Source organism: Stigmatopora nigra, chromosome 9 (assembly GCF_051989575.1).
Source record: "Stigmatopora nigra isolate UIUO_SnigA chromosome 9, RoL_Snig_1.1, whole genome shotgun sequence".
Lineage (NCBI taxonomy): Eukaryota > Metazoa > Chordata > Actinopteri > Syngnathiformes > Syngnathidae > Stigmatopora > Stigmatopora nigra.
Genome location: NC_135516.1, coordinates 7164195 through 7179357, shown reverse-complemented (window position 1 = coordinate 7179357; position 15163 = coordinate 7164195). Strand labels below are relative to the sequence as shown.

General features: G+C 40.7%; 1 protein-coding gene across 1 annotated transcript in view; it reads right to left on the bottom strand.

Moving 5' to 3' along the window:
* Positions 1–14775, bottom strand: part of obscnb (obscurin, cytoskeletal calmodulin and titin-interacting RhoGEF b) — a 38967-nt gene extending 24192 nt beyond the window's left edge. Inside the window, 31 exon segments of the mRNA XM_077724124.1 lie at positions 25–291; positions 381–650; positions 727–996; positions 1858–2124; positions 2450–2554; positions 2728–2889; positions 2965–3118; positions 3185–3297; positions 3412–3678; positions 3798–4064; positions 4205–4474; positions 4549–4815; positions 4888–5166; positions 5541–5816; positions 5928–6209; positions 6313–6580; positions 6637–6950; positions 7024–7299; positions 7360–7635; positions 7696–7965; positions 8056–8337; positions 8412–8687; positions 8772–8940; positions 9131–9237; positions 9318–9584; positions 9680–9985; positions 10062–10322; positions 10652–10921; positions 12401–13478; positions 14552–14613; positions 14708–14775. Of these exon segments, the coding sequence (XP_077580250.1) occupies positions 25–291; positions 381–650; positions 727–996; positions 1858–2124; positions 2450–2554; positions 2728–2889; positions 2965–3118; positions 3185–3297; positions 3412–3678; positions 3798–4064; positions 4205–4474; positions 4549–4815; positions 4888–5166; positions 5541–5816; positions 5928–6209; positions 6313–6580; positions 6637–6950; positions 7024–7299; positions 7360–7635; positions 7696–7965; positions 8056–8337; positions 8412–8687; positions 8772–8940; positions 9131–9237; positions 9318–9584; positions 9680–9985; positions 10062–10322; positions 10652–10921; positions 12401–13469 (7927 nt within the window). The 5' untranslated portion in view covers positions 13470–13478; positions 14552–14613; positions 14708–14775.
* Positions 14776–15163: the final 388 nt, after the last annotated feature.

The window sequence follows — 15163 nt, the reverse complement described above, 5'->3', positions numbered from 1 at the left end:
ATATTTTTAATTGCAGATCCTTACCTTTAACCTTAAGTGTGACAGACTCCTTGACCTTGCGAACCTGAATGGTTATAATACCCCCATCATTAGGTGCCAGATTCCTAAGAGTAAGCTTATGAACTTTCCCTTCATGAGTTATGACGTTGAGTTCGTTGTTGAAGAGTTCCTTTTCGTTCAGCAGCCATTGGACCTCCTCGTCGGCATAGTTGACCTCACATGTGAACACTGCATCGCTATCTTCGTCCACCTCTGAGTCAGTCAGGTGCTTGGTGAATTTGATTTCACGCACTGAGTGTGAAAAGTAGGTATGTCATCTTAGCTACACGTTTCCTAAAAAATGAAGACACTTAATGTGAAAAAATGGCATAGCATCATACTTTCAACTTGTAGATGGCCTTTGGTTGTAGCAGGCCCAGACTGACATCGGTACTCGCCACTGTCCTCTTCAGTCAGATTATGAATATTGAGTTGAGCCCTCGTGGCGTCTTGCTTTATGTTATATTTATCCGATGCAGCAAGAGATACTTGGCCTTTAAACCACTGTACCTTGTCTTTTGGAGGGATAGAAAATTTACACGAGAACATGGCAGAGCTCTTTTCCTGGCCCTTCACATTTTTTATGGGCTCTGCAATCTCTAGAGGACGGTCTGGTGATTTAAGAAGAGAGTGTTAGAGAACAACACAGGCATAAGGGGCATTAATGAGGTTTTGACTTAATTTCACCTTTGACTGTGAGCTGTGCTAAGGTCTTGCTCTTGCCAGCTGTGAACTGCACAGGTCCTGTCATGGAGGCTTTGGTCTTTTTGAAGGTGAGGCGATGCATAGTGCCTTCTTTCTCCAGTTCAACATCTGCGCTCTCCTGCACTGTGACTCCGCTTAGAGTCCAAACGGGTGGTTTCACCAGTTCCATGCTGATCTCAACTTCAAAAACTGCAGCAAACGGTTCCGTTACCTCAACGGAAGTCATCTCCCGCACAATGCTTATGGACTGCTCTGAAGGGGTCAGAAATAAAAAGGTTTTGCTCAGTCATGGATGAGTTTATTAATATGAAAAACAGTTGTGATATAAATATATATATATATATATGTATATATATATATATATATATATATATAAATATATGTATATATATATATATATATATATATATATATATATATATATATATATATATATATATATATATATATATATATATATATATATATATATATATATATATATATAATATATATATATATATAAAGATATGTATATATATATATATATATATATATATATATATATATATATATATATATATATATATATATATATATATATATATATATATATAAATATATGTGTATATATATATATAAATATATGTATATATATATATATATATATATATATATATATATATATATATATATATATATATATATATATATATATATATACACATGTGTGTGTATGTATGTATATATATATATATATATACATATATATATATATATATATATATATATATATATATATATATATATATATACATGTGTGTGTATGTATGTATATATATATATATATATATATATATATATATATATTTTTTTTTAACATAGTAATAATGTAAGTTTTAAAATAACCACTCCTTTCAATAATGTATACAATTTTTACAACATTATTGCATAGCACATCAAACAATCATCAACCTCATCAGCACAAGGCCTTAACTTGAATTAGTTAATTATTTTAGCACTTACTAAAATAATCAAAATTAATCAAGCAACTAGGGAAAAACATATTTTACTGAATATTTTACTTCAGTGACTTATTTCCTGAATATGACCTTGGACCTTCTGTCATATTACCTTCCACAAGCAGTTTACAGGATGTCTTGTCATCAGAGGCATCACACGTGTAAGTGTCTTCATCGGCGGCATCCACATCATTGATGGTAAGCTTCCTATACACATCTTCGCTTTTGATCTCGTATTTTTTCCCAGGTTGAAGCTGCGTCTTGTTTTTGTACCACTTGACTTGGGCGCTGGCACGGGACACTTGGCACTCCAGGTGGCCGCGATGCTTATACATCGCTATCTTATCTCGGAGTTTTTTCACAAACTTGACGGGCAGCTCTACAGCAAATGAATTGAAGTTGATCACAGGCAAGTTAGAACTAAATTAGATCATTGTAGACACATATGCACTTATTTCAGTAGTTCAACTGAAAAAAGTGAGATATAATTTCCAAACAGGTCAAATTCAAATGTTAAATAATACTCTAGTAATTTATTGAGATAGACCTGTACTTTGGCCTATTTTAGTTAGTGACAGTATCGATATTTTAGTCTACATGCAAGTTTTGAGTGAAAATGGTCAAGTGAGTGTATTCACTTACAACATGACTAAAACAAAGCCATGCAATAACAACATAATACGTTTTAGTTACAATATATTTACCTTTCACCTTCAGTTGAGCGGTTGAAGAGGACTTCTCAGCTGTAAATTTAATCTCACCAATATCAGCTGGGGACACGCCTTTAAACAGGAGTACATATGTCCTGCCTGTATCAATAAAAAATACATCAATACTATCATGATCTCCACCCAATTTAAATTCTTTCCCACTTTTAGTAGTGTGAGCAACATCACAAGTAACAGGAGAGTAAAAAAGGGACATTTTTGTAGATCATAGGCATGCATGTACCCTATTTTCATTATTTCCATTCAGGCTGTACCTTCTTGTCTCATCTTGACATTGTCGCTAACTCTGAGCTTGGAGCTTCCATTGTACCAATGGCACTCCACCTCATCGTGTGAGACCTCACAGACAAATGCGGCAGTCTCCTTCTCCATCACCTCCACATCTTCCAGCTTCTTTACAATCTTAACATCTCTGGCTACAAAGGGAACCGTCATTGTAATGCTGGGATTCCTAAAAAGCATCAGATATTCTTACGTGATGAAGTATTTACCATGAACGCTGATCTTGGCACAGGTACTGTCATCGTCAGTGCAACAAATGTAAGTGCCTGCATCTTCAGGACCGCATTTGTGTATGATCAAGGTACGTTTTCGTCCCAAAGAGTGAATTCCAGAATTTTTCCCCGGTTTCAGTTCGACATCATCCTGTAGATGTATATATTTTTAAATTTTGTCATTCATTACTTTGTAATTACCAATGTGACTTCTCACCTTTAACCATTTTACATCTGCATTTGTTCTGGATACTTCACACTCCAAAGTCACCTTCTCCTTCTCAGCAACACTTATGTCCACAAGAGGATTTAAGATTGTAGCAGGAGGTTCTGTTGAATGATGTGACAAACGCAAGTATTTAAGTTCTGGTGTAGTGTCTTATTCTCTTGCCATGTGCTGAGATAGTTTGAAAATTTGAAGAAATGGGCCAATAGTGTCCAAACCTGTAACGATGAGTTTGCAAGCTGTCCGAATGTCTTCTGCTTGGAAGCTGATGGTTCCTGCATCGTCTCTCATCAGATTTGACAAGGTAAGGCTGTGTTTCTTTCCCAGTACTGAGACACGGACATTTGGCCCAGATTTGAACTTGATGCCGTCTCTGGTCCACAAGCCTTCAACATCAGCCTGGCTGAGCTCGACCTCAAAGCTAACCGTCTCTGTCTCATGAGTCTTTGTTTCCGTGAGACCTTTTATCAACGCTACTTTCTTCCCTGAGGGGGTACATGATACATTTTTAAAATGACTGGTAAATATACTGGTGCCATCCAGATCACACTGTTACAACACTATAGAAATGTATTTGAAAGCAAAACTATTTTTTAATACTTACTCTCCACGATAAGCTTGGCCTGTGTTCGGTCATCAAGGGTTTCACATGAGTAAATACCGCGGTCAGCATAAGTGACATTCTTGAAGACCAATGCCTGTTTGGCACCGTCAACCGTGACCTCGACAGTGGCTGAAGTCTGCAGTTTGACGCTGTTCTTCATCCAGTGCACTTCATTTGATGGCTTGCTCAGCTCTACTTCCATCTTTATCTCACTTTGCTCCTCCACCGTCAGGTTCTCAAGCTTCTTCTTGAATGTTACTGGCTCACCTATTAAGAATACCAGTGGAATTAAAAAGTTGTTATTTTATAATAAAAAGGTTGTTATTTTACAAGGGACCTCCAAAGTAACACATTCAAAATAATTCCATTTAACTTTGGAGGTTCGATTATGAATTGAGTTTCCCTACGTTGCACTTGAAGCGTCGCCTTGCAGCTTTTTCCTTCGGCATCTATGCTGATCTCCCCTTCGTCCAACTGGCTGACTGAGATGATGGTGACAGAGTGGCTGTTGCCACCATGTTCAATTTTATACTTTTCACCATGAGCGACAGGAACATTGTTGTGGAACCATTTTACGTGGGCGTCCGCCGGAGTGACAGTGCACTTGAACACAGCATCTTTGCCCTCCATTGCGGCCATGTTGTTAAACTTAGAGGTCAGCCTGACAGATCTGGGGGCTGAAAAGAATGGAATGCTATGGCACACAGCAAATATTTTCAACATTAGAACTGAAGTACAGAATTACACAGACCTGTTAGGGAGACTTTGGCTGAAGTCTTGTCATTTTTACATTCACAGCTATATTCCCCATCATCATCCTTAATTACATCAGTCACTGTCAGGATTCGTCTTACGCCTTCTGTCTTGATGCAGAACCTGCCTCCCGGTTTGACCTCAGAACCATTGCGTCGCCATAAAACATCGCCCATGGCTTGGTTCAACTCACAAGTCAGATTTAAAGTAGCTCCCAACTCGACTGTCATGGACTTTATTGGGACAACAAACTTTAAATCTGCCTCTGTAGACAAAACACAGGTATCATAACATAGTTTACGCTCTTGCTTTTGACTTTCAGGAAAAGCGTACTTACCTTTTACCTGGACTTTGAACTCCACTTTGTCATCAGAGGTCTGACAAGAGTACACACCGCTGTCTTTTGATTCGGTGGACGTGACAATGAGTGTGCGAGAAACACCGTCCTTCTTCATTTGGTACTTGCTGCCCTCTTTGAGTTCCACACCATCTTTAAGCCACCTAATGGTGCTCGTGGCATTCTCCGTTGTCAGCTCACTGGTCAAAATGATGTTCTCACTGGCTTGAATGGTGTATGCGTCTTTGGTGAGCTTCTTCTGGAACTTGGCAGCCACTTCTGCAGAGATAAACACAATCGGGTTGGTTTAGGTCATGGGTGTTCAAAGCGGTCCTCAAGGGCCTCAGTGCGTGCAGGTTTTCATTGCGACCAATCAAGTACCAATTGATTGGTTCAGGCAGTGTGGGTTCAGTCATTTTGTTATTGAGAAAAAGTGGAATTTTAAAAGCAAACTAAATTATCTAAATTGACAGAACAGTTTGTGGTTAACATACTACTTTAGTTTCATATTCTTTTATAGGTCAAGTGACTATTATGGGTAATTAGAAAAAAAATGAACCCCATTGACACATGACATATATACTGTACAATAATATCACATTTTGGATCATACCAGTCATAATATAAATATTAGATGTACAAGTATAATTGACCTGCCACCTGAAGCTTGAATACCATCTTCTCTGTTCCAGCCTCGCATGTGTATTCCCCAACATTTTTTTGGTCCATTTTCTCTATCACCAGCTCCCGACTCTTTCCCCTTGTCTCTATGCGGACAGCTGCATTGGATGTGAGCAGCTTGCCATCCTTGTACCATTTCACCTCAGCTTTTGGATCTGTCACCTCACAGCACAAAGTGGCTTTTTTTGATAGACAGGCTGTCACCTCCTTTTGGACTGAGTCTTTGTTAGAGAAACCAGCAGGAACATCTGCAGGAAAAAAATTAGAGAATATTGTTAGAATTAATGTAAGTGGATGAGTACTAATATTCCAGAAACCAACATACGCTGGATTTCTTAACATGGCTAAGAATTTCTTACCTGCGACAAGTATCCTGAAGGTCAGCTTCTCATTTCCAACCACACAAATGTACTCTCCAGCATCCTCTTTTACCAAACTATCAATCACTAGCTGGCGACTCCTCCCCTTTGACTCTATGTGAAGTATCTTGCTGGAAGACAGCAGTTTTCCATCCTTGTACCATTTGACTTCATTCTTTAAATCCACCACCTCACAGCTCAGAGTGGCTTTCTGATGGACAAAAGCTTTCACCTCTTTGGTGACAGATTCCTTGTTTAAGAAGGCTGACTTGGGTTGAACTCCTGTTTCAATAATGGCAATTCATTTAAATGTGTGATCTTCACCACTGTTATTGGCTATTCTTTATCAAAATATTATAAACTTTCAAAAAGAGATAAATCTGACCTGTGACCTTCATCCTGCATGTCAACTTTTCACTTCCAGCTTCACAAATGTACTCCCCAGCGTCCTTCATCTCCACACTGTCAAACACCAGCAGGCGAGTATTGCCCTTGGACTCTGTATGTATTGTCTTACTGGAGCCCACCAATTTTCCATCCTTGTACCATTTCACTTCTGTATTGCTGTCAAATACCGCACAGCTCAAAACAGCTCTCTCCGACACGGAGAAAATAAGCTCTCCCGGAACTGAGTCAGTTTTGGAGATGCTTGACTTGGTTTTAACATCTGCAGTGGAAAGTGATGGAGAATTTATGATTTAATGTGTACTGCTTTGACTGGCTATGAATCCAGCCTATAAATAATACCTGCTACATGGAGTTTAAAGATCAACTTCTCAACTCCGGCCTCACAAATGTATTCCCCAGCATCCTTCTTCTCCACACTGTCGATCACCAATTGGCGACTCTTCCCTTTGGAGTCTGCTTGAATTGTCTTACCACTGACCAGAAGTTTGCCATCCTTATACCATTTCACTTCTGTTTTAGAGTCAGATACCTCGCAGCTCAAGGTGGCTTTTTGGGATAGAGTGGCTTTTACTTCCTTTTGAACAGATTCTTTGTTGGCAAAAACTGGAAGAGGCTCTGATGATGAAAACAAGAAGCTATTTGCTGATTGATCACTGGATAATGGACTTAAAAATAATAACTTTCTTACCAGTGACATGGATCTTAAAGATCAGCTTTTCTGCCCCCGCTTCACAGATATACTCCCCAGCATCCTTATTCTCCACACTGTCGATCACCAGCTGGCGACTTTTCCCCTTGGACTCGGCATGTATTGTCTTGCTAGTCACCAGAAGTTTCCCGTCCTTGTACCATTTCACATCTGTTTTGGATTCAGCTACCTCACAGCCCAAAACTGCTTTTTTGGACAGCATGGCTTTCACCTCCTTCTGGACAGACTCTTTGTTGACAAAGGCTGGTGGAGGCTCTGCTGACAAAAATCTGAAGTTATTTGCTGACTTTCAGGCTTGAAATCGGGATTTCTTACCAGTAACGTGGAGTTTGAAGACCAGCTTCTCTGTCCCAGCCCCACAAATGTACTCCCCAGCATCTTTCTTCTCTACACTGTTGATCACCAGCTGTCGACTCTTCCCTTTTGTCTCAGCATGTAAATTTGTACTAGAAACTAGCAGTTTTCCATCCTTGTACCACTTCACATCTGTTTTGGAGTCAGCTACCTCACAACTCAAAGTGGCTTTTTCAGAAAGCTTGGCTTTCACCTCCTTCTGGACGGACTCTTTGTTTTCAAAGGCCGGTGAAGGTTCTGTTGACAAAAATCAGAAGTTATTTGCTGACTTTCAGGCTTGAAATTGGGATTTCTTACCAGTAACGTGGAGTTTGAAGACCAGCTTCTCTGTTCCAGCCTCACAGATGTACTCCCCAGCATCCCTCTTCTCTACACTGTCGAACACCAGTTGTCGACTCTTCCCCTTCATCTCAGCATGTAATGTCTTACTGGAGAGTAGCTGTTTACCGTCCTTGTACCATTGCACTTCCCTGTTGGAATCAAATACTTCACAGTTCAGAGTTGCTCTCTCGGAAAGAGTGGCTTTCACTTCCGCTTGGATTGTTGCTTTGTTAAAGATGGCCACCTCTAGGGAGTTTGGAAAAAGTTCAAATTAGAAAGTCAATTGTACAATGCCTCAAATCTCAGAAAACTGTGTTAAACAAACAATTGTCCTACCTGGCACAATTATTTTAAACACCAACTTCTCTCCTCCAGCTTCACAGGTGTACTCTCCAGCATCACTCCTCTCCACTTTTTCGATCACTAGTTGACGGTTATTGTCTTTGACTTCAGTGTAAACGGTCCGACTGGATATGAGCAGTTTGCTGTCTTTGTACCATTTTACCTCTGTCTTGTTGTCGGACACTGTGCAACTAAGAGTGGCTTTTTGGTTAAGAGGCACTTTTAATTCCTTCTGCACTGACTCTTTGTTGGAGAAGGCAGGTTGAACTTGAGTTTCTTGTCAGAAAATAATTAAGTTGTTATCATTAAGTCTATAGAAGAAATTAGAAAAAACATTTTGAAAATTTTACCTTTAATCTTGACCTGGAATGTGACTTTGTCGGTGGCTGTCTCGCAGGAGTAATGACCCTCATCACTTTTTTTTGCATTTTTGATGATGAGTTTCCTTTGGATCCCTTTGGAGATAATAGTAGTTCTTTGGTCCTGGAAGATCTCCATCTGGTCTTTTCTCCACACGACTGCTGTGCTGGCTGGAGAAACCTCACAGCTAAGCTCGAGATCTCCTTTTAGTGAAGATAAAAGGCCCAAGGGACCTCTGGGTTTATTTAGAAACTTGGCAGGTTCATCTGGTAAAAAAAAAGAAAAATACTGTATCAGCAGTGGGTTTTACCTGATTTTTTAATAGTCTATTTTTTAAGACTATGCCGTACCTTTAAGAGTGAGCTGAATGGACATTTTGTCGTCAGCACAAACACACTCATAGATGCCCACATCTTCCTCTGTAACATTGTGTACCCGTAGAATTCTATTGCGATCCATGGTCACGCATTCATATTTTTTGCCGATTTTAACTTCTCGCCCGTTTCTCATCCAAACCACCTGCAAAAATCAATTGATGCGCCAAAATGAGACCCATATGTAAAGAAAACCTAAAAAATGTCTATTTTTCTTGTTTATTGTCATTTTCTAAACTTAGCAAGTGATAAAAGTACATACAGTAATTGGTGCACTAGATGACACTTTATGTAAAGTGACAGGATTATAAGGAACATTTATTCCTATCACAAACCTGTGCATCGTAATCTGACAACTCAGCAGTCATCTGAGCAGTGTCTTGGACGGTGCAGCTCAACACCTCTTGCTGACCTGACTTATTGATAAATCGGACAGCTGGCACTGTATCATGTAGTAAGAGAGTGAGTAAAGTTACTTGGTGACAGAAAAATGCAAAGCAATGATATGATAATGTGACATACCCTGAACAGCTAAGACACAACTGCTTTGTGAGCCTCCGCCAACAAACTTGATTACCGCTCCATTCATGTCCATTAGGACCTCTCGGAGAAGCAGCGTGTGTATATTCTTGGAGCGGGTGATGAGGTAGTCACCCCCACTGCGCAGTATGCGGCCATTTAGAGACCAGAAGCCGGAGCAAACAGCGGACAGTTCCACCGAGATGGAAAACTCTTCGCCTCGGACTGCCGTGCTGTCCACAAGGCCTTTCCGGATTTCTGCAGTGGGTTCTGAATGAAGTACAACAACAACAACAAATATAAGAAAATACAGTTCAGCGGCACACTACAAAAATAGCTGGTCATGCCAAATATATCAGTTTTACCAAGGTAGAAGCTTCCAGGCACCTCCAGGTAGTCACTCTGACCAAAGTCATTGATGGCAGATATACGGAATTGGAAACTTGACTCCTCTGTGAAGTTACAGATGGTGATTTCCGTTGACAAAATCGTTTCTCCGGCGTTGCACCTCTGCCATGTCGTAGTGCCAACCTTCCTCCTTTCCACAATGTATCCCTTAATGGGCACGGGGCGATCGCTGTCTGGAGGAGACCACTGAAGTGTGATGGATGAGTCAGTCTTGTTTTGCACCAAAGCATCAACAGGGGGATCAGGAGGATGCTTCCTTGCCGCTGAATTGCAAAGAGGGAAGATGCAATTAATAAATGGTTGTGATAATGTCAAGCAGAGAAATTGAGATTTCCACACCAGTGACGGAGAATCGAGTGGAAGTCTTGCAGTCACCAGCCACGAAGGCCACTTCTCCCGAGTCATCCGCCTGACACTCTCGAATGGTGAGCGTGTACTGTCTGAACAGGCAGGCCATGGAAATCCGGGAATCTGCGTTGAGTTTTTCTCCATTGCGAGTCCAGTATGCATCGGGACAAGGTTTTTCCAGTTCCACACAAAAGATGACCGTGTCACTGACGGGTACTACTGTCCTCCGAGGAAGCTTCTTTGTGATGTTGCCTGTGAGATTGAATTTGACGTCACGATAGGGTCAACCCACTTGAATCAATTTTCAAATGGTTTATTGTGTATTTAACAGCAAAACAGCACTTTTTTAATGTCATCCCAGTGTAAAAAATCTTAGTTAATAAGCTAATAAAACAATTGCATTTTTTTATGTGTAATAGTGAACATGAATGAAATAAAATCCAGCATTTCCAGGAAGTTACTTTGTAAAAAGTGTTTGAAGAACTATTTTATTATATGAACGTTATTTATTATACAAGATGTTGTCTTCAAACTAACAATATTTTTAACTTATTTTTGGTGATAAATGAATAAAGTCTTACCTAAAACGGTGAGCTCGCCCACCGTGCGGCTGCCTTCCTTCATCTCGCAGACGTAAACGCCGTCGTCGTTGGTGGTCACATTGTGTATAGTTAGGCGACGTAAAGTGCCTTGCTCTTCCATACGATACTTGGTGTTTTGCTCCAGACGTGTTTCCTCCATAAACCAGTCAGTCTTGCTACCAGTCAGAGGTACCTCACACATCATTGTGGCGGACGTTTTCTCTTGAACCTCCACATCTTGCAGCTTCCTCCTGAAGGGCACCTTTGGCTCTGGCATAAAGGGGATACATGTTTGAAAAAAAATATTCATGAAATGTATACATTAATTACACAGTGTTGAAAATGAATGAATAAATTGGTTGACACTAGATTAAACTTGTCATATCTTCCTGAAAACCTGAATAGAGGGGTAACAACTAATGTAGAAAATTCCAGGCAAATTTTCAGGAGAAAATATTTAATTTTTTGAGTACAAGGAGACTCCAACCCCAACATGTAGTACATATATTCAGAGAAAAAGGTGCAATTACACAAAGGCCATAGTTTCTCAACTAGACATGCAGTAGATGGAATATGTAAAATTATAACTCTACTATTTTTTGAATTCTTGGCATGCTACTTATTTTTCAAGTTGTGGTTAAATAAAAATAAAAAAAAATCCTGGTCAAAACAAATAAAAATAAACAATTTTCACACTGTACTGTTTCATGCTTTAGTCAGTATCACTCCCAGGGGAAGTCACACTACCAAAAACAATTTCACCAACAACATTGTGCGAAAACTCCGCGTAGCAACTGTGAACTTCTTAACAGCATCAGAAAATAGATGAAACACTAGACCTCCCCCAAGGAAATGAGCTTCAATATAATCATGTTGTGACAAGCCACCGACATCTTCAAATGGTTTTGGCGTAATGAATGGACAGTAAGTTTGAGTCAAACTGTTTGACCTACTGGCACTAACAGCACAGTAGTCTCTTCTGTTCCTTTAATAACATTTTAGAATTGGCAATGAGCTGACTCTAAAATTGCCTTTTACTCTCACACACTCACTAAGCATTTTAATTGATACATCAGGAAGATATGATTTTACATACATGTATCAGAAAATGTCAGAGTGTTGTGACAAAATAACATCAGGGGTGCCAATTACATGGATCGCGATCTACCGGTAGATCGCTAAAGTAGTATTGGTAGATCGCACGACAATAACATTTTGATCCCTCACCTCTGTCGTTTTCCTTAGCTAGGCTCTTCTGAATTTGGCATGTCCGCAGTAAGCTTTAGCGTGAATTGAGAGTGGATTTTCACCCCCGTTCCCTGCCCTTAGTGTGGATGGTTGTCTGTCTCCTTGTGCCCTGCAATCAGTGTCCCCCTCCTCTGACCTGGAGTCAGCTGGGATAGGCTCCAGCACCCCACACAATCCTAATGAGGATTAAGCGGTTCAGAAAATGAATGAATGAAAAAAAGCATTCCATTCATTCATTTTCTGAACCGCTTGCCCTCAAAAAGGTTGTGGGGGTGCTGGAGCCTTTCCCAGCTAATTACATCCACCAGGCGAGGGATACCCAGTATCGGTGGGGAGCCAATCACTCCAAAATACGGTATAGATGCATAACATTTTTATATTTGGAGGAGTTGGGCTATAGCAAGTCGAACAAGATTAATATTACAGACAGTTAAGATGGGTCAATTGTACGTGCAGTGCTTCCGGAGTCATAATACAATCTATAAGTGAAAGGCCACTTACCCTTGACTGTTACCAGCACAGCGCTGTAGGTCTGACCGGCCATATTGGTGGCATTGCAAGTGTAGAAACCATTGTCAGTCTGCTTGCAGTACAGGATTTTGAGGATGAAGTTCTCTGCATGATCTTCATAAATGACATGGCGGCGGCCCTCGCCAATATTGACTCCATCCTTCCTCCAAATGATGTGAGGTTTAGGGTGACCCGTCACAAAACAGCTGAGTTTGGCATGCTTTCCCTCTGTAACGGTGCAGGTGCGGGTGAACACGCCCTTGGGCAGTTTGGCCAGCATTGATGACCTCACCTCGTGCTCCAGATTCAGTGAGCTCAAACTATCAGTGATTTTGACTGATCCGACACTTTCCTCTGTACGAAAGACGGATATGTCCTTCTTCATCTCTTCTTTGCGCTTCTGGAGATGAGAGAGGAGGGAGGTATGGTTTTCTGCGGCGAACAAGTGGGAATCCTGGGTGTCCACCACCAGCGCAGCGGTAGCATGTGCCCTTCCCAATGTGTTCTGGGCCCTGCAAGTGTACGAGCCGCTGTCCAAGTTGCGCACGCTTTGAATCTTCAAGCTGCTGCTGTCGCTGTCAGAAGAGATCTTGATGCGGTTGGACTCGCCTAGGTAGCGTCCATCCTTCTCCCAATCGAAATTGGCCTCAGGGTGAGCGACCACTCTGCAGTGGAATACAGCATCACCGCCCAAACCCACTCGAGCAGAGGTTGGCTTGAGCACGAAAACAGGGGCCCTTGGTTCTATTTCAGTCGGAAGAGCCACTTTAAGGGTCACGGCAGCGTAGGCCTCTCCGATGCTGTTATTGGCCCTGCACAGATATTGACCGCTGTCTTCTAGCGCCAAGTCATAGATGGTCAGACGGTACACATTTCCATCTTCCACGGTCTTGAAGCGTTCCCCGGATGTTAGCTTCAGCTTCTCTTTTTCCCATGTGATGAGCGGACTTGGGGTACCAACAATTGTGCAACTCAACGTCGCATCCTTGCCGACACACACGGAAAATGCTTTGGGCCGGGTGAGGAACCTGGGGGCCCCCCCGAATAGATTTTGATCCATGGTTTGTCCCTACAGTCAAGGAAACAAATTTAACAGTCAGGTAAAATGTCCACCATTATCAAGTTTACTCCTTTCTGAAAGGTTTTCATAATATAACATCATAAAGTCAGTTATTATCAAAGTTGCAGTTGGGCATTTATTGAACCTCCAATTCTAGTATTAGGCAGAGATTGTCAACAGTTGGAAGAGTCTCCAAAAGAAAAAGTTCTGATAATGAGTTTTCCTTCTTACTGCAAAGGTTTTTAAAGATTTTGTGGATATTCAAACAACTGAATATTATTGGTTCTTTTATATTTATTCTGAACTGATTTATTATGAGGTTCACACTCCATGCTTAATGGTTACATTTTGGGTTATACCGTAAATCAAGGACTCCAGTACATTCGATTTTATTTACAGCCGTGCTTACTTAAAATTGTGACTGGTTGTGTGTTTGACATGTTGATTGGTGCTGTGAAAATAGACATCAATCTTGTAGACTGACTTACAGTATTTACCAGTGTATCTCAGTCACCTCAGATCCGACAGCAACACAAAACATCAGTTCAGCTGTACAAGCTACTCAGCAACAGTAATTAAATGTAATACGCACAAACTAATAAGTTCCACGGCGACAAGGTCAAAATGGAGTGTTTCCCCATTCGCAAAGGGTGACATTTAGTGGCTTTGTCGCCTTGGTCCCTTCAACTAAGGCCGGACCAAAATAACCTCAGCTGTCCCAGGCCATCTTGCTTCATTTCCATTTGTAGAAGCCGGCGCCACTTCAGCTGTCTGATAAGGCTCCGACATTTATGCCAACCTACCTCACTTCCTTGTGTAGAGGAAAATACCTTAAAGAGTCAGCTAGAGCTCTTCAAATGTATACTTTAAGAATGAACGATAGGCTCTAACAAATTGAAAAGTGACAAATAGGCCGAGTTTCATCTATACAGCTCGCTTCACACTCACAAACTATTTCTATTTTACATTTTTTTTAAATATACCACCAAAGCCAAGTCTAATAAATCCTCTCCCAGTACACATCATTTTAAATTCATCCCATTGTTTAAAAAAAAAAGAAAAAAGTAGTGTCACTTAATTACCTTGAGTCTTCTCTTGTGGGTCAGTCAGTCATGAAAAACTCCAAATTGTTGCAAATCTAACCCTGAAAAAAAAGTGTCTTCTTTGAGTTAAAATATCCTTAATATGGTTGTAAATTCAGAGTGCAGTAGCATCCCCCGGTGCCCTGTGGTGCGCACTTGACTGGACTTATTTTTTCTTTCTTGTCCTGCGTAGGTCCAACATGATGCTGGGAGATAGCTGTCGGTGTCTATTTTGGCGCAGCCTCCTTTCCAAAATAGACTCTTGTCATTTACTGTGCAGATAGCACACAGTAACTCACACTGTGGTTGCACGCTGCTGCAGGGCAGATTGTCCAAAATCATTTAACATTGTGTAGTCAATTAACACAACTCTCAGAGAGTTGAAACATATTTATTGCATGCTTCCAATTAATAAACAGTGCCGCAATTTTGAAGCCACACGCTGTGCTAACAACCCAAATTTTTGCTTTTGTACTTTGTAAATGAGAGTTTGCTACTTACAGTGATGGAGGATGATTTTGTTCAGAAGGATCATTCACTGCCATCCCTCTCGGTCCAACAGATTGGACTTTTACTGTCACTGGCACTGAAACATGCAACTGGATGTCCATC